The 22,579-nt window shown below is 39.5% G+C and overlaps 3 protein-coding genes across 3 annotated transcripts; 1 reads left to right on the top strand and 2 right to left on the bottom strand.

The window, feature by feature from the left end:
• Positions 1-3,482: 3,482 nt before the first annotated feature.
• Positions 3,483-7,461, top strand: LOC135673037 (uncharacterized). Its single transcript, XM_065181712.1, has 5 exons — positions 3,483-4,139; positions 5,135-5,171; positions 5,826-6,062; positions 6,200-6,247; positions 6,986-7,461. The coding sequence occupies exons 1-5, from the start codon at positions 3,835-3,837 to the stop codon at positions 7,244-7,246; spliced, it is 888 nt and encodes a 295-aa protein (XP_065037784.1). The 5' UTR covers positions 3,483-3,834; the 3' UTR covers positions 7,247-7,461.
• Positions 7,462-14,413: 6,952 nt separating this feature from the next.
• On the bottom strand, positions 14,414-15,586 carry LOC135673036 (probable CCR4-associated factor 1 homolog 7). The gene has a single exon (XM_065181711.1). It carries the CDS (start codon positions 15,329-15,331, stop codon positions 14,504-14,506), a length of 828 nt encoding a protein of 275 aa, XP_065037783.1. The 5' UTR covers positions 15,332-15,586; the 3' UTR covers positions 14,414-14,503.
• A 527-nt stretch (positions 15,587-16,113) lies between these two features.
• LOC135673035 (CBL-interacting serine/threonine-protein kinase 5-like) lies at positions 16,114-17,901 on the bottom strand. The gene has a single exon (XM_065181710.1). It carries the CDS (start codon positions 17,514-17,516, stop codon positions 16,182-16,184), a length of 1,335 nt encoding a protein of 444 aa, XP_065037782.1. The 5' UTR covers positions 17,517-17,901; the 3' UTR covers positions 16,114-16,181.
• Between the last annotated feature and the right edge of the window lie 4,678 nt (positions 17,902-22,579).

Below are 22,579 nucleotides of genomic sequence, written 5' to 3'. Positions count from 1 at the left end.
CGAGATAAGGGATAATTTGATTGATCGAGCGACGTACGAGACTTTCCACGGACCTATGAGTCTTTGGTTCTCATACTCCTCAATCAATTTAAGACTAAATATTTTTTTAAAAATATTTTATATCAACCTAATATTTATAATATTTAAGTATATAGTCATGATTAGATGATTTTTTTTTTCATCAAATATAAAAGAAGAAAAATATCATAACAAAAAAATCTCGTCCGAAAGCAAAGAATTCTCTTCCTCGTGAGATTTTGACTGTGTCGAGTGCGTGATTGAAAGAACAGGGAAGTGCAGATGTCTCATCTCCACCGTCTGAGGTGGCAACAAAAGAGACCATATGGCCCACGCCAATACATATATGATGATGATGTGCAATGGAAGTTGCAAGATGCCATCATATTCATATGCTGGCCCTGTGCTGCTCATCTCTTTCTTTTCTCAGGGCACGCACTTCCACAACCATACCTGTCAATCCATCTATGTTGACCCGTCTCTTTATCCTTTGACCCATCGCCATCCCATTCACAAAGGTGCAGGCAGGGGGAAAAAAGACCTGCCATGGCTGCTCAGAGTTACGGGTGTGCATGACCTGCTTTGAACACTAAAGAGACGAATGATAACAAAACCCAGTTCTCTCTTGACCACATCTCATGTGGAGGAGAGAAATGATTCTGGGGAATGGGGATGATGACCACGTCGTAAGGAAAAGCTGGGTCATAGGACCGGCTTCAACTTTGCCAAAGCTTCTTCTTCCGATCTTTCTCTCTTACGGGGCGCACATTCCTAGACATGGACCATCCACTAGGTTTCTCGTCTCAGTAAAACCACATTGTTGTATGGCTCCGTTAAAGCTATTGAGTTTATCTATATATTCGTACAAATTTGATGATGGTTTTTTGCAGTGAATGGGAAGAATCTATTATGATCTTTAAGCATTCCATTTTATCACTTCAGCAGATGCAACATCTCTATCTGAATCTGATGTAGATAGATGGAACCCATACTCTTATGTCCTCTTCTTGTGAAGTCACCGCAATGCAATGTAGAAATCGTCCATTAGGTTGATGGCCTCTCTCGAACACAGTTGACACCGAAAGAGAGTTTCATCATCTTGATCAGTAAAGCTGGAAATCAAGAGCTGTGCAGATATACGGCAGAAGCAAATGGTTTATTATTGGCTTAAAACCCATTGAGATTGGATGCTATTCGAGTCATAGCAATCAGCGATAACAATGTGACTTCGCTTTTTGTTCTTCTCCATTTCCCTTCCTTTCGTACTCCGATATGTGCACTCGTTACCTCAGCTGCGAAGATCAAGAGATGTGTTTTAGCTCTTTCGAGACATGCGTTACGGTGCATGCGTGCCGCTTTAAACGCTACCAAATGCCACCATGAGCGAAGAAGCTTTTCAAAAGTACTGTGATGCTTTCAAGAACAATCATGAACATGCCCTCAGTTATTCCCTTTGTCATAAAAGAATCACCCCAGCCTTTAGCTTCAACAGGTTTGAATGCTTTCTTGGCTGAGAGAAGGGGACAAACACTTGCATCATCTGCCAAAGACATTAATTTGCTGATGAGAGTGATCTGGTTTTGGGTTTTCAGATATGTCGAAACATGATGTTGGATCTACAACACCGATCTTATTAGTCTGGTTTCTTGTAAGATTACCTACACTCGCTAAGATCTGTCTAAATTGTATTGTGACCTTACTGTTTTATGCGGAGAGTGCTCATTATCTTGGCGAACTTTTAATTGATCGAATGAAATATTATGGTTTCTTTGTTCAGAGAAAAAGGAGGATGATTAGATTGAAAAGAGAACTCGGAGGAACAACCACTTCTTCCTTATCCGCTTGTCACCACCCTACAGAAGAAGGAATTGGGACATCACAATTGGAAAGGGATGCATACCAACTCATCCATACACTCCACATTAAAGAATTTAAAGAATCACATGCACCTGTTTTCACCTCTGAAGAAACTCCATTGGCATCTGATTGATTGCAACTCGTAGCAACTCTTCAATGTCACTGCATATGACATGTGACAATGCATTTGGTTCAAATTGGACCACATCAATGTTAACTACTACTGCTATTCTCCTCTTTGGAGATCAGTCACTTGGTCTTCAAAAGTCACCTAATATTTTTGGATGGCATGAACATTTCTTTAAGCTATGCCTATGATTTTTCAATCTATTGGATAAATGCTCTACCATATATATATATATAATATTTTTGGAGATGTATTCATTGTCTTTCCCATAGTATTATTTAGTTTCTCATATATCTTTTATATGTTTCTTTATCCAACAAATTCATTTTTAATCTTAAGAACTTTTTTTTTCATATGATTGAATGAGTAAGCTTCCAATATCTTAAGAAATATGTTAAAAATAGAACAATAATTGTTGAACATTAATTCATCCACTTTGATAGAAATCTTGAAGATAATCAACATTATTTTAACATTTGAGAGTCTCTCCAACATTTGTAAACTTGTGGGGGTATTTGACAAAAAATGATTGTGAGAGATGTTAGTGAGTCAAAGCCTAATTTTGCTTAATAAAGCCAAAAAAACTAATCTAGTTGAGTTAGGTCTTTTAAGTGTGGATCTTTTTTATTTTTTTTCCTCTCTTTTGGCCCTTAAAAGTTTTCCTAACCCCCAACTCATCATAAAACTTGTGGCAATAATTAATCTTAGCTCTTGGTTTGGACTATGCTAGGAAAAAAATTTAAGCTATCCAAGTCGATAATACATCATGATAACAATTTGAAGCTCAAATTTCAAATTAATCCTGATCATGAATTACTTGTAATTGCACTTCTTAATTGGCTTCATCTTAGCTTGCGTATATGAAAGCATAACGGCGAGGACGAAGGCTTTGTGATGCGATCATCAAGACCGTCCATCCAAGATCTCACGCCTCCCTAGATTTTGTGACTTGAATACGCATCTGCGAATAGAATCTAAGAAGAATCTAGCGAGGTTAGAGGAGCAAATGGAAGTACGTTCCAAAAAAGGCAATGAGCTACCCAGTCCAAACTACCATGAGATCTACACTAAATTACGATGTGATCTGAGGAGGTGGGTGTGTGTGTGTGTGTGTGTGAGTCGGAGATGACGGCCACCAAAAGGTTTGGTGCCCCACGAAGGATGTCTGACCACAAGTCACGACTGACGGATCTTGGAACCTCGTTTGACCCAATCTGAGCCGTCAATCGTACTTTTCTTTGTTCCCTCGTGATTCGTGCAGTGGCCTTTTTGTGTTCATCAGATGACAGGGAAATCCTGGATTCTGAGTTGCTCCAGCTCATCAAAAAACTAATCTTTCATCAGATTTATCTCTGCTTCTCTTAATGCCTCTCGATTCGTTTCAACTCCCTCCCTCTCTCTCTCTCTCTCTCTCTCTCTCTTTCTCTCTCTCTACATCGCCACCTTCCATTCTTATAGATCGTGTATGCGTCCAAGAACACGATTAACAAACAACAAACACAAACCGCCCTCTGCCACCTGGTTTGGTTTCCTCCTCCCCCTCTCTCTCTTCCTTTTCTCCTCTGTCTCTCTCTCTCTCTCTCTGTCTCTCTCTGTTTCACAAATTGCCATCAAAAACAGCACCAAAAGAAGAAGAAAAAGGGGAGGAATAGAAGAAGGACGTTGTGGGATAGAGAGGAAGAGGAAGGAAGAAGAAGAAGAAGGAGAAGAAGAAGAGGAGAGGTTGGGAAAGGAAATGAAGACAGAGGAGGAGGTAGGGAGCTGAGAGGAGAGGATAGTGCCATTAATTTGGCGAAAGGTGGGATCTTTGGGGCGTTTGGGGAGGAGGCGAGATGGGGAACGTGACGTCGTCGGTGGCGGCACGGTTTGCGTTCTTTCCGCCGGAGCCGGCTACGTACGAGGTGTTCCGGGAGGGGGGAGCGGAGGGGCGGCTGTGCCTGTCGGGATTGTCGCCGGAGAGGAACGTGGCGGTACACCTGGTAGAGACCAAGGTCGGGAACCGGGTGGTGGCCACCTTCTGGCGCCACCCCTTGGCCCGCTTCACCCTCCTTTACTCCCACGGCAATGCGGCTGACCTCGGCCAGATGCTCGACCTGTTCTTCGAGCTCCGCGCTCATCTCCGGGTCAACATCATGAGGTAGAGCACACAGAAGCTTCTCTGTCTACCATTGCCTTTCTCTTCCCCTGTCCTCTTCTCTTCCGTTCCCATTCCCTTTCTCATTCCTCAGTTCGCAAGATTGGATCTTTTGTGCAAAAGATGGGTTCTTTTGAATAAGCTTGGTTCCTAGATTTAGATTTTGGAGGCGAAACATTGGTTGGTCTTGGTAATTGATTAGGACCTTAGGGATTTTGAATGAAAAAAGGGGTTAATTTTGATGTTTATATCCCCTAGGTTTCTGAGAGAGAATCCAAGGTTGTGCCTGCTTAATCTCTGTTCTTCTTCGCTTCATATGATCCATCTCTTGCTTCCATGGTTGTCAAGAACATTGGAGATTAGGCTTCTAAACATATTTCTGCTTCCCTCTAATGTTATATGTGGCTTCAGATGGATTCCTCTGCTAACCATCCGTAACTTGTTACAAGTAGATATGAAACGTGAGGTGCTGAGCCCTGTGCATGTAATATTTTATTGTACTCGAAGAGCTTTTTGTATGTGTATGACAGCAACAAAAGGATTGCTCTAGGGATGCTGAGATAATGGTCACAGAAGTAGGCAGAATTGATTCCTTTTCTCCAGTTTGATGATCCATTTAGTTTAATATTTCTGTCGGACATGTTTTGTACGAAAATTGCTTTATTTATGTTTTTGATGGGTCGGGAGAACTATGATGATCTCTGATTGTTGGAGTACGAGTTTATGAGAATACAAGTTCATGTCTTGCGAAGATCCATATAGCTGACCCGACATAGTTGGGCCATTATGGCTGATTGTTGTTATTATTTTATTGTTGCTTTTGTTCCCCACTCCAACCTCAAGGATGCAATGTGCAGATCTGTTTAGTATTAAGATGTTTTGATGTTCAAATTGGATAGTGTGACAAATATTTTATTACTTTAAAATGAAATCAGAAATTGCTTTTCGATGGAAAACGCAGTCAGAACTAATTACTGACCCTATGTTCTGTTTTGCAGTTATGATTACTCAGGTTATGGAGCATCGACAGGGAAGGTAAACATTTGCAAACATGTTCTTGTTCTCTTCCTCCTGCCTTCTCTACTTGTTTTGTATGCTTTGTAGTTGTATGATAGTATGACAACAAAGTTATATGCTGTGCTTGAGATAGCTAAATCAGTTGAATTAAATAGATGATTCTCCTTCAAGGAAGCAAGCAAACATCACACATGATGGGCCATAAAATAGTGATAGTAAATAGCAGTAGCAATTCCACAAACAAAACTGCTATCTAGCAAGGGTGAATACCTTGAAGTTTTTCATGGGCGACACACTCTCCAGCAAACTTGATGTGTGTGCCCATAAGTTTCAGGGGTGATTTACACCTGCAAGATAGTAGTATGCAGCAAAAATATTTACCCTCTTAGGTGCTTAGAATTGACTGCTTGAATAAGGAATGAGTTACATCCGATCTATGTGAAGGTGATATGTTGCATGAGTTATGTTGGAATCACAATCTAAGTCTACACATGCTTCCTCAAGAACTCTGTGATAATAAAGATTGACAGCAACAGCCACAAGTACCTCTCTATGTCATAAGATATGTTCTCAATAAACTAAAGTTTGTCATCAGAAGCATGCATCGTAGCCTACTTCTCACTTCTGACTGTGTGTATTGTTTTCCTTGTTACTCGTCATCCTGCCCAAAAGCCATCTGAGTTCAACACGTACTATGACATAGAAGCAGTGTACGATTGTTTGAAGAAAGAGTATGGGATAAAACAAGAAGATCTCATTTTGTATGGCCAGTCTGTTGGTAGCGGACCGACGTTGCACCTGGCTGCACGATTACAGAAACTGCGAGGCGTTGTCCTCCATAGTGCAATCCTGTCAGGCATACGAGTCCTATATCCTGTGAAACTGACATTCTGGTTTGATATTTTCAAGGTATGTTGGGAATTCATCGCTATTCGATTATTTCTCTGCTTTATTTGTTCATATTCATGTTCATACTATTGCTTTTCCTGTAATTTTTTGATGCGTTCTTTAATTATTACTGTGAAACATGGGCTTTTTGTCTGCAGAACATTGACAAAATTCGACAAGTAAACTGCCCAGTTCTCGTTATACATGTAAGCATTTTTCATCAGCCAGTTCATTAATTTGATTTTATTTGATTAACCAGGTACTGCAATACTACATTGCATGTTGGTTTGATTATCCTATAAACTCATCAGTTTTGCAAATTAGCACTAGAAATTCCCAAGTGCATTGCCATCGTATAATATGATTAGTACGTCCAACTTTGTCATCTCATCATCTCCTGAACCTTGTTTGCAGCAAAATTAGAAAGCTCAACTAAAAGACTTGGTGACATTCTATAAGCAGCTGCCAATCTGAGATCAACCTTTTCAAAAATAGTTTGGTTGAATAGACTTCCAAAATTAGGAAAGAAAAGGACCTGTCCTGATCCCGAAACACTTAGCTGGCAAATATAAAATGTTTATTGTATCGGTTACCTTCCACAGGGCATGTCATGTGCATGCTAGTTAATTTTTTCTCTGCTGACCGCTGGTACCTGCTTTAATTTTATTCTGGAGTTGGAAGCTTTCCATGCTTAAAATAAGTCCAAAGTATCATTTAAATGCCAAAGTAGACTTTCTCTAGGAGCATTCAAGTTTCTTACATTGACATTCTTTTGTGGTGTTCCTGAAACTATTGAACATGAACCATGTGTATATTGTTTCAAATCTTTCAATCCACCCATTTCATTGATGTTCATGATCCATGTTATATAAAAAATAAGGACTTCAATTCTAGAAGTACACCACTATCACATGAGGTCTTAATCATGTGCCATTTGTTTGTAGGGAACTGCTGATGATATCGTCGACTGGACTCATGGGAAACGCTTGTGGGAATTATCCAAAGAGAAGTATGATCCATTATGGATCAAGGGAGGTGGTCACTGCAACTTAGAGTCGTATCCCCAATATATCCGGCACCTGCGCAGATTTATCAATGCAATGGAGAAACTTTCTGTCGCAAAACAGACGACGCAAAGCAGTCTGCCCACATCAACCATCACAGAGGTGAAACACAACAAGTGCTTGAGATTTGGCAAGCGATAGCTGTTCCGACGGCTCAGTAAGAACATGTTCTACCAAGAAAGCGTTAACATAGTGCAGTACAGAATACTAATCTTTAGGAGATCCTGTAGCAATCCATGTCCTCTGGGATCAAGTATGTGGTCATGAATCGAATGAATTATTTGTTTGAGTTGCCAGATTGATGGCTCATGTAAACACCTTCCACTTCCAAAGCAAAATATATGGTTTGTTTCTTAGATCTTTCCCACGATGTTCTCCCTTTGATGCTGTAATTTTGTTAGTAGATTTTGTTTTGAAGATTATCTAACCCACCGCAGTCCATCGAATCACCTGTGCATTGTGCAATGCAGCAAGACCGGTAAACTAAGGATTCCAAGCCTTCCAAAATCAATAAATGAGGAACATATTATCACAGGAAACAAGTATACTATCATAAATGTCATAAACACAATAAATGACACAAAATCAATAAGTGACACAAACCTTGTAAAATCAATGAAAGACGAGAAAAAGCATACTATCATAATGGTATTTGAAATCAGATGCTTTCGGTCGACAAAATTCTACAGAGGAGCAATCAATTACATGATATTCCAAGAGAGAAATCTCAAGTGAGCTCGGTCCCAACCACCAACCTGCGTAGCTTCTAAAATATCATTGGGAGGAGAAAAGTGGCGGATGACAGAGATTGAGAGTTCCCATCTTCTATGCTAGACTGCAACTACAACTACAACCACAACCACGAGCTGCCTGATCCATTAGCTAGAAATCTGTTTCCCAGAAGACACAAATACATTTAAGTTCCCATCTTCTATGCTAGACTGCAACCACAAAGTCTTTCCCAGTTCATCTGGAACAACCACATGCATGCAAGCTTGTTTTCCATTCTCAAGATTTTTGCAATCCACTTGGCACCATGGTCAGTGCACATTTTGACAAACGGAAAACACTATACGTAAGTCTTATAAATATAAAATTAATGATTATACTATTATTACATAGAAAATTTTAAAATAAAAATTTAAAATCAAATAAAGATAGATCTATGTTGATCTGTAAAGAAAGTTAGACTCATCGTTCTATTATCCTTGATCTCTTAATAATATCACGTCATATATTCGGATTGAGTGTCTAGAAGATCCTATCGATTTATAGACGAGAGCAAAAGGTCTAGAATAAATAACTAGAAAAGTTACACATATCACAGTCATCTCATCAAGTAATCCTATTATAATTGGATTTTCTTTCTGTTAACCGATAATCATAATCAAAATCTAATCATATCTATAATATATCTTATCTAATTAAATAGTGTCACATAATCTAACATTCTCTTACTCGACCCATTAATTTATAAGATATACAAAATAAAATCAAAATAACTAAAATAAAAATTTATTTAAAATAATCTTACTTAATTATATTTTAAAACGTTTATAAAATAATTTATATATATTCATAAATTTTATAAAATAAGTTAATAAGTCCAATAAATATAATAATATCACATAAAGTTTGATTACCAATAATATCATATTTCCTTTTATGTATGATAATACTATTAGTTCTTCCTAATACTGTCTAAAATAACCCTTATAATATATATATATATATATATATATATATATATATATGATAGTAGCAATAAATAATTTAATTATGTAAATAAAAATATTAATTATAATATCCTCTCAAATATGGAATTTTAAGTTCTTAATTGATATTAATTATTTCTGAATTTTTTTCTAACCATCAAGTACTTTTTACTATAATATGTAAAACTACTAAAGTAGTTGTAGAAAAAAATTACTGTGATATATCACAAAATATCTTCAATTACTTGACAATTAAGAATAACCACATCAAGTCCTGAGATAAAATTTTATAATCATAAAACTTGTTAAATAGTCTTAAAAAATGCCACAAATCAGGTTTTATAGTTGATAACGTAATAATACATTACTTTATTTTTTCCTTGTAAATTGCCCTTTCAACTAACAAATATAAAATATAAAGTAAACTTTCTACTATTAAAATAATTAATAGAATCAACATATCATAATACTATATTTTAAAATTAATTAAATTTCATATATGTGAGGATATAATCTTTCATCCCTTCTAGATATCTTATTATTTTCTTTGTAGCTTTTTAGTGTTTCATGTCTAATAACTCTAATATATACCTAGTATTTCGATTACAAAATTGATATTTGATTTGATATAGGCTTGAGCATATAATAAATTTTCAACTATGTATACATAATAAATAGTTTTTTATTTGATTTTTTTGAAAAGTTTACTTTTGTCATTTGTTAAATAAAAATTGTATGCTAAATCTCTTCAAAACTCGATCAATATTTTTTTTTTGAGATAGTCCTAACAATCCTTGAGATTTATTCATGAATATTTTAATACCAATAACATAAGATAACTTATTCATATCAAATATCTTAAAATTTTTAGTGAGAAATTTTTTAGTTCGATATAATAAACCAATATTATTACTAGCAAATAAAATATTATTCATATACAAGACCAATACAACAAGCTTACTCCCACTAATATTTAGATATAAATACTAATCAATAATATATTTTTTTAAATATAAAAAAATAATGATTTCAAGAAACTTTATATACCATTGTCTAGAAGCTTATTTATGATCATAAATGAATTTCCTAAATTTTCATATCAAATTTTATATATATATTTTTTATTTTCTCTTTAAATTGTTTAGGTTAATCTAGATAAATCTAGATCCTTATTTTCTCAAAATCATAATGAACTACTAATGTCATGATAATTCTTAATGAGTTTATTTAAAATTTTAAAGAAAAAAATCTCATTATAATTGATATATTCCTTATGAGTAAAACTTTTAACCATAAAGTCTGACCATTATATTGTTTGATATTACTCTTTAAGTCACACTTTGTCTTAAAAGATCTATTTGCAACCGGCTCTTTGTCTTATAATTATTAGATAATTCAACGAGTTCTCTTTTTAGTCCATTGATTTCAATTATTCTTCTTTTATTACATGTATCATTTTTTAAAATCGTTATATTTTATAACTTATGAAAACAACGAGAGATACTTTTGATTCCTATATTATAATATAATTCTTATAGATATATCATATAATAATAAAAAAATGATAGGTCTCCTTTCCCTTTAAATCTTCTTAAAATTGCTAGTTGTGGCTATTTTATAAAATTATTAGCAACAATATCAGCATTATAAGAGTTCATCAATATTATTTTGTTATTCACTCGTCAATTCTTTTAGTGATTTGAGGAACAACAATCTTTCGAATATAAAATAATAAAGAAATATCAATATGTATTTTCTTAATATCAAGATTAAATTTTAAAATTTATATTCCCACTTATTCATAATTTTCTAGGAATCGTGCATATTTAACCATCCTCATATTATGTTTAGAATAATAAAGTATATAACCTTTTGGATCTTTTTGGATAAATAATAAAATACCCAAAAATAGTCATTGAATTATTTTTTTTCATGTGAATTGAAGACTTTTATCTCCATAATGCAATCCTAAATATTGTAAATGTCTTAAGTTGGGTTTCTTACCGATCTATATAAATTAATAAAATTAAATTACTAGGAATCATATTCAAGATATATATAATTATCTTTAGAGATTTTTTAACATTGATTCGGATATAAAAGAATAACTTATCATATTCCTAACTATATCCATACGAGTACAATTTCACCTTTTAACAATTACATTATACTATGACACTTGTGATAAAACATACTGATCGCAAATACTTCGCTTTTATTGGAATCTAATAGAAGAATTAGAATTATGATTGAGTTGATCATAACTATCATAAAATTTATCACATATATTAGATCTGATAATTTTAACTTTTCTATCTAATTATCTCTTGATTTTATTTATGTACACATAAGGGCGTCAATAGTTTGAGACTTTATATGAATTAGATATATATATATATATATTTATAATTTGTATTACGTATCAAGTGTTTGTTGAAATGACTACTTGTGAGATCTTAAGTAAAATGTTTTCTCTAACCCGTTTTCTCTTTTGCAGGTTCTTTAGGGATCATAAGAGATTTCAGGGAGGTTGACCTTTCATAGATAGATATACAAAGGTGCCGCATGACTTAGGTAAAACTAGCTATGTCTATGACAGACTGGCGACCACACCATCGCCACGCTGTCATGCCCACACGCGATTGTGCACCGACTGACAACCACATTATCATCATGTTGTGCTATGCCATCGTGTCCACTTGCTACTATGCACATGCGCCTCCCAATGACCCATGCTTCCACCCACATGTAGCTGTTCCCACGTTTCCACGTCTATAGTTGTTGGTAAGGACACAATTGTAGCCGTCGAGCTTAGTAGCACTGTTGCAATAGTTGGGAATCGCATCATTGTTGTAGCTGTCATGGTAGCAATACTACTGCAACTACTTACGACCATAGCAACTCGACTACTACTTACAACCAATGCAATAGTTGGGAATCGCAATATTGTTGTAGTTGTCATGGTAGCAACACTACTACAACTACTTACAACCATAGCAACTCTACTGCAACTACTTACAACCAATGCAATAGTTGGGAATCGCATCATTGTTGTAGTTGTCATGGTAGCAACACTACTACAACTACTTACAACCATAGCAACTCTACTACAACTACTTACAACCAATGCAATAGTTGGGAATCGCATCATTGTTGTAGTTGTCATGGTAGCAACACTACTACAACTACTTACGATCAAGATAGGCTGGCCTGAGACCGCTTATGACTATCGTACACTACGACACTTTTGTTGTTATACAATAGCGCACTTGTATGCAATCGTTGCTCACGATTGGGTTGATGACCACGAACGACCATCACCCTCAACAATATTGGATCTCTAAGATACACTTAAACTAGACGAAGACCTATAATCGAATTAAACTGAAGACCGATGAAATAATCAAAATGAATTTATAAGAACTTTGATAAAGCTATAAGATACACGGCTGTGGCAACACTGCAATTTAACTAGACGGAAACCTATAATCGTCCAAGCATTAAATTATCAGTTGTCATTCGTCAGTAGGTGACACATCAGTTTCCTCCAGCAGAAAAGGCAAAAAAGGAAACAAAGAAAATATCAAAAAAAAGATAATTTTCATCCTTTTACTCGTAACCTACATAATTTTCAACTTATTTGTACCGGATTATTCACATGAAGCAAACAAACTAGCATAGCTTAAGGTCCAATAATGGCCAGCATATCTTTAAGCTGCTTTGCAAGTAGTATGCCCTAGATAAGACCATCAGAAGGTGTTTTGCACTCAGTAACACCACATTCACCAACAATCACAAATCACAATTATATAGCAACACGATTCAGGTGCTACTAAAACAGAGAGAGATTATTACCCATTGATCTTTTTTGGTAGATGATGTAGTTATCCTGTCATTGCCCTCTTTCTCATTAAACTCTATCTAATCACTCTAGTTTTCCCTATTCCCACATATTAACTTGGTATGGACAAAAGTTCTCCACTTAACCAAAATTCTTTTGTTATCTGCATTTTACTCGTAACAGAAAGCTCTCCTCTGCTGCGCTTCCATTACAGCAGCACAAAATCTGTTTGTTTTGAGATGGATGGATGATTATGGTAGCATGTCTAGCAGCAATACACATAAGATGATAATATAGGCAAGAATGGAAAGGTTCCAGCACTATGCATTTGCCTCGGGGGTTTCAAATGATGACCTATATCTTGCAGTTGCAGTTCATAAAATGCCATTCCACAAGTTTAATACATTGAAGCAAACCTCACATGGAGACATACCAACCATCAGTGGTAACCACAATGAGATGTCATTCTACTTAAGTTGCTCCTAAAACCAGCATCCTCTGGATGTCTGTGGTTTGTTTTGCCTCTAATTCATTTTTCATTCTACAAATTTTAACACAAGTTCAATAATATAAAATCATGGTATACATTCAATCAACCAACCTAGATGGATAATTGTGACCCCTCTTATCTGGATCCATCTCACATCACAATGACAACCTCTAACACCAATAGTTAGTTTAGACAATTAATTTCTGCAACAGGATTTCAGCTACAAGAAACTTCCAAATACTGCTCTAAAAATGTACAAAAGAAAGAAACAGCCATTGTTAATGATGATGGAGCATTTTTGACACATTGCAAATGAAGGAAGCCCACCAAAACAAATTGTTGCAATCAACATGACAACATATAGTGTTAAAAGGTGGTAAGCCAGCAGGAATACCAATAGATACATTCCAAATTTAATAAGGCAAGCCAAATAACTAACAAGCAGTTGTCAATATCTTTCTGATTGACTAAACAAGACTAGCTCAATCCGCTTCTGATAATATACACTATACAGAAGACATAAAAGAGAAGACTACTTTATAAGCATCCATACATGAACAGGTGCAAATTCAAGTCTTAGCTAACATAAATACAATTGAACTCCCACAAGGGAAAAGCTACCCTCTGATCTTCTCAAAAGAACATAAGGGAAAACAACAAGGTCTTAAGTAGGAAGCAATGCTCTTCTGTATAGCATAAAAAAGTGCATGCAGAAGGCCTGGAATTAGAGTTCAGATATATTTTAGGATGACACGAGCACTTCATCAAACCTACATGATGCTATTAACCTTAAGCACATCCCACCATTGAGAACCTCCAAAATTTCTGAAATGAGAAGACACTGAGATGAACGGGATCAACATGCTCAGTGATATCAAGTTACCCATAAGGTATCAACTGAAAGGTCAATTATTGCTTCTCTAGTTTCTTTCCGCAGCAGCTTTAGACATGCACAAGGAAATAAAATACCTTACAAGCTTTACAAAAGGAGCTATATTAAGAGGAAGAGGAAAGAAACAACTATAACTTATCTTGAATCTATAAACTGCATTGGTTGTGTAACTTCAACGAGAAATCGATGCATACCTAGAAATAGTTTCCCTTTGGCCGGTCCCATTGAAGAGGACACTATCCCATGTCATTGGCAGGACACCCATGCGTAATGTTTAGGAAATTTAGTTAGAGCAGTTTAGACTATTCAAATTTGCACAAAATGGATGCTTAGAATACTAAGAATCTACATCCCAATGCACAACAAGATATAAGGTAATTATGAGAGATCAAGGCTTCTGTATGCCAGCAGAGGAGCCTTTTTAATAATTCACTTTTTATTTTCCTTGCTTTTTCTTGGCTCAATGAGCAGTCTGTCCATTCTCAACACTCAGCCCATATAACACGCCTGCATATCTCTCAGTAGAGCCACTAAAGAAAGATTCTTTCAACTTCCTGAAAGCACACGACGTGAGCAGGCTGTCGGAACCAGCCTGGTGGCAGATCCCGACCCTCTCAACATCAAGCAGCTCGGCGAGCTTGTTGAGCCCCCCATGGAGGCTGTTGCAGAACTTCATGAGATGCTTGATGTCGTACACGGTCGGGAAGTATATCCTGATGAGATTGAAGAAGCCGGCCTGGGTGTCGGGGAGGTTCTGGCAAGTGAGCACCTTAAGAAGGTAGCCGAAGTCATACCCGCTGTGGAAGGTGACCCAGTAGATGGAGTCATTGAGCACGATACCCGACGACATGAGGAGCTCGCCGAAGCGGTGGGCGTCGATCCCTTTGTCGTTGTTCTTCTTGAAGTCGATGCCGCTCTGGCGGAGGAGCTCGATGGAGTCTGTCGCGAAGACGTCCAACTGCATGTCGAATTCGCGGAAGTTGAATTGCCATACGCAGCCGCGGTCGGTGCCGCAGGTGGGGAGGTTGCCGAGCTCGTCGGAGAAGGTGAGGCCGAGCTGGATCAGCTTAAGCATGTCGACGTTGGCCTTGAGGGTGGCATAGTTAAAGTCGGAACTGGTCCGGAAGCATCCCAAGGGTCGGCACACGATGCCGGGGAACTCCGTGTCCATGGCGACGTAGGGGAAATCATCCACGATCTCGCGGATCAGGGCAAACTCCGCCTCCAGGTTGTCGCTCCACACCTCGCGAATCTCGACAGTCTCGCTCTTGGGAAGGATCGACGACATCGCACCAACATCAATCAAGATTAAGAACCCCAATAGATCGATCTAGATAGGACGCGGAGAGGGGATTTAGGGTTTGAGGGATCGGATCAGAGGACGAAGAAGGGATCGTATTCGTGGGATCAAAGGGGAGGGGCGGGGAAAGCGCGGGCGGTGGTGACTAAGGACGCGGCATCAGCCGGCCCTCAAAGAGGTCCGATCATGGAGATGGCGGAGGAGGAGGCAACGAAGGGAAGAGGAGGAGAAAGAAAAGGAAAGAGATGAGGGCGAAATAGTGTGGCGTCACGCGTTTCTGGTGCACCGCTAGCAGCGGTTAAGCCCGGGTAGGAGAGGCTGCATGGCGAACTCTGGTTGGTGAGACGAGGAGGGTCCTCTCCGGCGCAGTTTGCGGCCCGGGTTCACGTTGCGGGTCGGGTCTTCTCTGCTCCATGGGAGTGCATCGCGTTGGGTCCCGGCTGGAGTCCAGGGGGCCCACTTGGTGGGTCTGTTATTTGTCGGTTTTCTTGTGTCATTAAGTAATCGGAATGACTTTGATTAGTTTATTATCCTTAATTAAATTACAGACATTCAGAGTTTATTTCAGTAAAAAAATTTACCTTCCAATTCTTTAATTGAACACCTTTTCACTTTGATCATCAAAAGTTTTTACTTTACAAAGTTATTTTATCATCAGTTGTTCTCGTAAAAATATTATTATAGCTAATAAAAATCATTTTAAAAAAATATTTAGTACAAGAAAATATATATATAATAAGATAAAAAATCATAGAATTACCGCCTCAGCATTTTCATGAATTCTTTTTCTTCCCCATTTTTACACAGAGCTAAAACGACAGTTATTTGCATGGAAGAATTAGAAGGAGACGTCGCCGTTGGTTGCGCCGCCGACGGAGGCTGTGTCATCGCCCTGCCACGTCCAAACGATGTCTTTTAGCCCCGGCCGCACGCCCTCGTTGCAGAACTTGGCGTACTCCAAGGTGTCCCCCGAAGTCTTGGCAAACTCAACTACTGCTATTCCCGCCGCCACCTCGAACACCTCCGCGGCTACTGCCAGCCGCCCCTTCCGCCCCTCCGCCTTCCCCTCCATCTTCACCTTGTACGACTTGGTTCGCTGCACGCCGAACCCGAGGGCTCGCCCTACTCCCTCCAGCCGCTCCACGATCGCCGACGCGGGCGACCGCGATGTGAACACCGTCCCCGCCTTCCGCTGGCTCTCGAATAGGCTCGAGAGATTGAAGCCCGAGGACATGGAGGAGATGAGCTCGAACGCGTTGTAGAATCTCGGAGTCCTTGGGTTGTCCTCCTCCTCTTCCTCTGGCGCCTTTGGCGGTGGCGGAGGGATTTGGATCGGAGCCGGGCGCCGAGGCCCTTTCTTGAACCACGGGTGCTGCATTACTGCCGTGATGGAGATGCGCTTCTCGGGGTCGACGACGAGGAGGCGGGAGACGAGGCGGCGGGCTTCTCTGGAGAACCACGGCGGGATTCGGTACTCCGCCTTGAACACCTTGCAGTACATCGCCGTCAAGCTCTCGTCTTGGAAGGGGAGGTACCCAGAGAGTAGGGCGAAAAGGATGACGCCGCAGGACCAGAGATCGGCCTTTGCGCCGTCGTAGCCGCGGTGGCGAAGAATCTCCGGCGCGACGTAGGCGGGGGTTCCGCACTGGGTGTGGAGGAGGCCGTCGTGGCGGAGCTGCTCGGGGAGCGCTGAGAGGCCGAAATCGGAGACCTTGAGGTCGCCGTGCCCGTCGAGTAGGAGGTTCTCGGGCTTGAGGTCGCGGTGGTAGACACCGCGGCTGTGGCAGAAGTCGACGGCGGAGATAAGCTGATGGAAGTAGCGGCGGGCCAGGTCCTCAGGCAGGCGGCCACGGGCGACGCGGGCGAGTAGCTCGCCGCCACGGACGTACTCCATGACGAAGAAGATGCGCGACCTGGTGGCCATCACCTCCCGAAGCTCCACCACATTGGGGTGGCGGACCATGCGCATCACCGCGATCTCCCGCTGAATCTGCTCCATCATTCCGGCTTCCCTGCTTACCCGCTCTTTGTCGATCACCTTGATGGCAACGCTCTCGCCAGAGCTGATCTCGCGGCCGTAGTACACCTTCGCGAACGTGCCCTTTCCCAGCACGCGCCCCATCTCGTACTTCCCGAACACCAGCTTCTGCGCCCCTTCCCCCTCCTTTCCCATTCCCGTCGTCCACCTCACCTCTCCTTCCTCTCGGCTGTTCTACTCTGCTCCGACTCGAAGGCGAGGAGGGGACACAACCATGTCGAAGAAAGTCGCGACCTTTGCCATTGCTCCCATCACGTCGCCTCTGTCGACATTTAAAGCAACAAAAGTTGGCATTGCCCACGCGCCGAAATGGTGCGAAATGGGGCCTGCTTCTTCTCCTTCTGCCGCCGCCGCTTCTTCTCCCTCGTCCTTAGTTTCCACATTGCACAAAGATGGATTCTTTTGCCGACTTCTTAGTCCTATTCCCCTCCTCCTGTCACCGTACTCGAATCAAACTGTCGGGAGAAGGTTAGTACGCTCCCAGTGAGCAGAGGGAAGGGAGATGGCTCATCAGCTGCTGTGCTACTCTCGTTTTCTCGACTCCGAGAGAGAGAGAGAGAGAGAGCAGAGCATACGAGAAACAAGTCTTCATCAACCTATCCCTTATCTACAGATTAATCTTTCTTATCTTTTGTTTATGTACAAGTCCATCAAATCTTAAGAACAAGTTCGAGATCTGTTTGTCATCCAAGTTCAACTCTCCTTTGCGATGGATGGTTCTTCTCAAAGATGAGCTTTGCTCTCTCTCTCTCTCTCTCTCTCTCTCTCTCTCTCTCATGACACACAAAGATAACCAAAATCTAACGTTATCTCACATCCAATCTCCTCATTAGAATAGTTACATAAGATATATTAATAAATAAATAAAGGAAAAATGGTTTGGTGGTGCATCGCAGCATCGAGAAGGTCCACGAATGACGTCATGGATAGGTTCCGAAGAAATGGTTCAAAGATGACTGGAAGTCGGCTTTGGATTACGTTCTATGTTCTCTCACTTCATTCTCTATCCAGCAACCTCCATAGGCTTAATAGGATAATACTTATCCTCTGAACAACACCATCACCAGCTGACAAGAACCAATCACCACAATAACGTGAGAGAAGATATGTGGAGTTCTTTTAGTTTAATTTTATAAGACCAATGATAAAAAAATATTTTAAAGATAAAAAATATTCAAATAAATATATTTTTTTATTTTTTTGAACATTTTTATTCATAAAAAAATTAATAACTTAGACTTGAACTATGAGTTTGTTTTGTATTCATCAAAATTTTGATTTTTAATTTGATCGATCTTGTTGAATGATTCAATGTTATATGATCTTTCGACATTTTTGGTTCAATTATCATGTCGAATCGATGAAGATTGAAATTCTCTTCGATTTTAATTTTATTTATTTTATTTTTAAAATAAAAAAAAATAATGGATGCCGAGAATGACCATTCCTTAGTCGACACATGGCACCGAATGGTTGCACGAGGGGCGAGTGGCCCCACCCAAGTGAAGCCAAATCATAAAGGGCAGGAGGCCACTCGTTGAATCCATCCTCCTCTCGCTACTGACAAGAAACAGTGGTCTCAGTCAGCCTTCCTTATCATGTCTCGACTTCATGTGATGATGCCTTCGCTAACTTAGCAGTGCAAAACAACTTCACCTCACAAAGCAGCAGCAGAGTGATCGGAGAACAAAAAAGGGCCATCATTGACGCCATCCTCCGTAGCTCTTTAGAAGTGGCAGTCCAAATCACAAGACAAAGGAACTTGCAAATGAAGGAAAAATTCAGACGAGCGTTGTCAATGGGAGACCAGCATAGATTGGGACCAAGTATCAGGTCGCTAGCCGCATTATCTACAGTGTTTTCAGTACCTTAGAATTGGCCTGTAATGAGCAATGGATAAGGCTCTCGAGGACTGGATAGCGAGGCAGCAACCGAGAATATTCAGTATGGTGAGTGATATTTATTGCCGAGGAATAGTTCATCGTTTGTTTTATTTTTAATCGAGTTTGGTGATGGATATTCTCAATATCATTACTTTTGATATATCCTATATATCTTTTAGGAGGGTTAGACTCTCTATTAGATCTATGCAAAGTTCGAACTTATATGTTAGGTATAGAAAAATCTAAGGGCGGCATCACATGTGCAGCGGAAGTTCATCGTCGTTCAAAGGTGTGTAAAAACTAGTAAGTGAAACTGAGATTACGAAGATGCTCTTCAAATCACTACTCAAATCTCCACATCTACCATCTAAGGAGAAAGGGAGAGGAGAATAAAAGGTGATAACCAAGAAGCTTAGTCTATGACCCTTTAGTTCTCTCCTATTTATAAAGGTCCCCTATTAACTTAACCCTAATTGATCCAGCCTTATTGGGTACTGGATCTTCATCTGAAGCCTCTTAGATTAGTGGATCTTTATTCGATAATCTCTCATTGGCTCTTATTGGATCTCATCCATAGGATCCAATAATTCAATGGCTTATTGGATATCCAATAAGATAAGGGCTTCGACGGATATCTCATATTTGAACTTCTACTCGTTGTAACACCTACCATATATGTGTGACCCTCTAGGCCCAATATCGAGTTGGCAATGAGTCATACCTGTTAGAACTCCTCTAGCTTAGTGAATTAGTATCTCTATAATAATTCACTTGACTCATCAACTACAGATGTACTAGGTCATTACGCCATAGTCCATAGACGATATAAGGGAATTCAATCATTTAGACCTATCTATCATCAATTACCATGTACATATAGTCCCTTATCCATCTAATATCTCAGATACCATATATTGGGCGTGGTGCTATCAAGCTCATATGGTTTCTCCTCGAGTCTCACTCTAATCAGATTTTCTAAGAGAATTATTTCTCTCTCAATACGAATGACCTTGGCCAAGGATTTGTCTGAGCAAGAGCACATGAGATATTCTTCTTATGATACTAAAAACGGATAATCCTCTATCGACACTCAATAGCCCTCGTAAGGTTGACTACCACTCCTATGTACTTGAACAAACTCGTCCTATAGAATGGTGCTTGAGTTAGGTTCTCCAACCTCACTCAATTTTATCACGCTCTCATAGTTTCTACCAAGAATGTGTTCCTTCTTAAGGAATACTGCTCTCTTAGCAATAAAGACCTTTTGGTCTTCGGGATAATATAAATAATACTCATAAGTCTCCTTAGGGTATCCCATGAACTTGCGTTGTTCCGTCCTTGATTCCAATTTGTAGGAGTTGTATCTCCTAACATGGGCAGGGCAGCCCCAAATCTTAACAACCTTAAGATCGGGCTTCTTTCCTTTTCATATATCATATGGTATAGATACTATCACCTTAGATAAAACTCTATTAAGAAGGTAAGCTGCGGACTCTATAACGTATCCCCAAAATAAGATAGGTAGATCAGTAAAACTCATCATAGACCGCACCATATCCAATAGTGTACGGTTCCTCCTTTCCGATACACCATTGAGCTGAGATATATAAGGATAGGTCCATTGGGATAGGATCCCATGGTTTTTGAGGAACTTGGTAAACTTTATACTCAAGTACTCTCATCTTCGATCTAATCAAAAAGTCTTAATACTCTTTCCAGTCTAATTTTCTACCTCATTCTTGTATTCCCTGAATTTCTCGAAGGCTTCGGACTTGTACTTCATTAAGTACGCATGTCCATACCTAGAGAAGTCATCAGTGAAAGTAATGAAGTATGAATAACCACCTATGGCCTAAGTCGACATAGGACCACATACATCAATATATACAAGTTATAGCAACTCAATGGCTCTCTATCTAGTTCCACTAAATAGAGAGTTAGTCTATTTTCCTTGAAGGAAACACTTGTAGGTTATATATGATTCATAATCAAATGGACCTAGGTATCCATCATTTAGCAATATTTGAATTCTTTCCTCATAGATATAACCCAACATACAATATCATATGTATATATTGTTGAATCTCATATTTTGATGATGAAACCAATTGATAATTATTTATGATTTAACTATGTTTTGAGTGATATAGGATGCTTTGATCAGGGAGAGATAATTAAAGTAGGAAGAATCATGTTGGGCCAGAGAAACATGTTAGAAGATTGGACGTCGGGCCGGAGGATCGGTCGACGTATGAAGGTTTCGGGCCATGAGTTCGAGCATCAAGCCAAGAAGAGCAGATATTGTGCCAAGGATATCGGAGTTGCCGAGGTCAAATGGACGATTGGGCAATAGGCCGCAAGAGAAGACGATGCATCGAAAAATCGAACAAAGCGTCGATGGACCAATGACATGCCGAACAACATGATTCATACTTAGTAATAATTTTCTAGATCAAAGTGTGTTTTACGTGTGTAGAATTAACTACGATAGCAAGGCATAAAGCAAAATAAAGTCTCGGAGTCAAGAACGTGATTTCGTTGAGAGTTCGAGAGTTCGAGAGTTCGTTGGAAGTCTGGACGTTCGTCGGAAGTTCTACCGAAATTGATTGAGAAGTCCAGGAGCTTGCCAAAGAAACTTGTCGGAACTCGCCAAGAAAATTGTCATGAAGTCCAGGAGCTTGCCAGGAGTCCGCTGGAACATTACCGAGAGATTGTCGGAAGTTCGCTGGAAGATCGCTAGAAAAAACTAGACTTACGGACTTGTTTAGCTTAGTAAATGTCTTAGAATTCGTAGTTAGCACATAATTGAGATTAAAATTAGGCCAACCCAATTATGGGCTAATTGGGCCTATGTATGAACTATGTTGGGCCCAATGAAAAGGCCCAAATAGTGACCCAAGAGGTGGCACCGTCGTGGCATAGTCTCCAAGACTATGTCAGGCGGTGGTACCGCCCAGACACAGTCTCCGAGAGGCTGCAGGCAGTGGTACCGCCCAGTGGTAGGGTGCCAGGAGGTGGCAACTATCCCTATCAGGCGGTGGTACCACCTAGTGTCAAACTGACACTAGCGGTGGTACCGCCCAACAACTAGGAAACTCGGGATGAGATATTTTTAGGCTCCAAGTTTGAATCAACTTGAAGCCTATAAATACCCCTCTCATCCTTGGTTAAGCAACACAAGACTTGAGAGTGAAAAAGAAAGAAATGCTGCTATAATCTTATGTGAACTCCTCTCAAAGTTTTAAGTGTTAGAATAGTTTGAGAGAGGAGTGAGTGGGGGTGTAAGGATTATCTCCTAAACCTGGTAAAAGGAGA

This window comes from Musa acuminata, chromosome BXJ1-5 (genome assembly GCF_036884655.1).
Source record: "Musa acuminata AAA Group cultivar baxijiao chromosome BXJ1-5, Cavendish_Baxijiao_AAA, whole genome shotgun sequence".
Lineage (NCBI taxonomy): Eukaryota > Viridiplantae > Streptophyta > Magnoliopsida > Zingiberales > Musaceae > Musa > Musa acuminata.
This window is presented reverse-complemented; position numbering and strand designations above follow the sequence as displayed.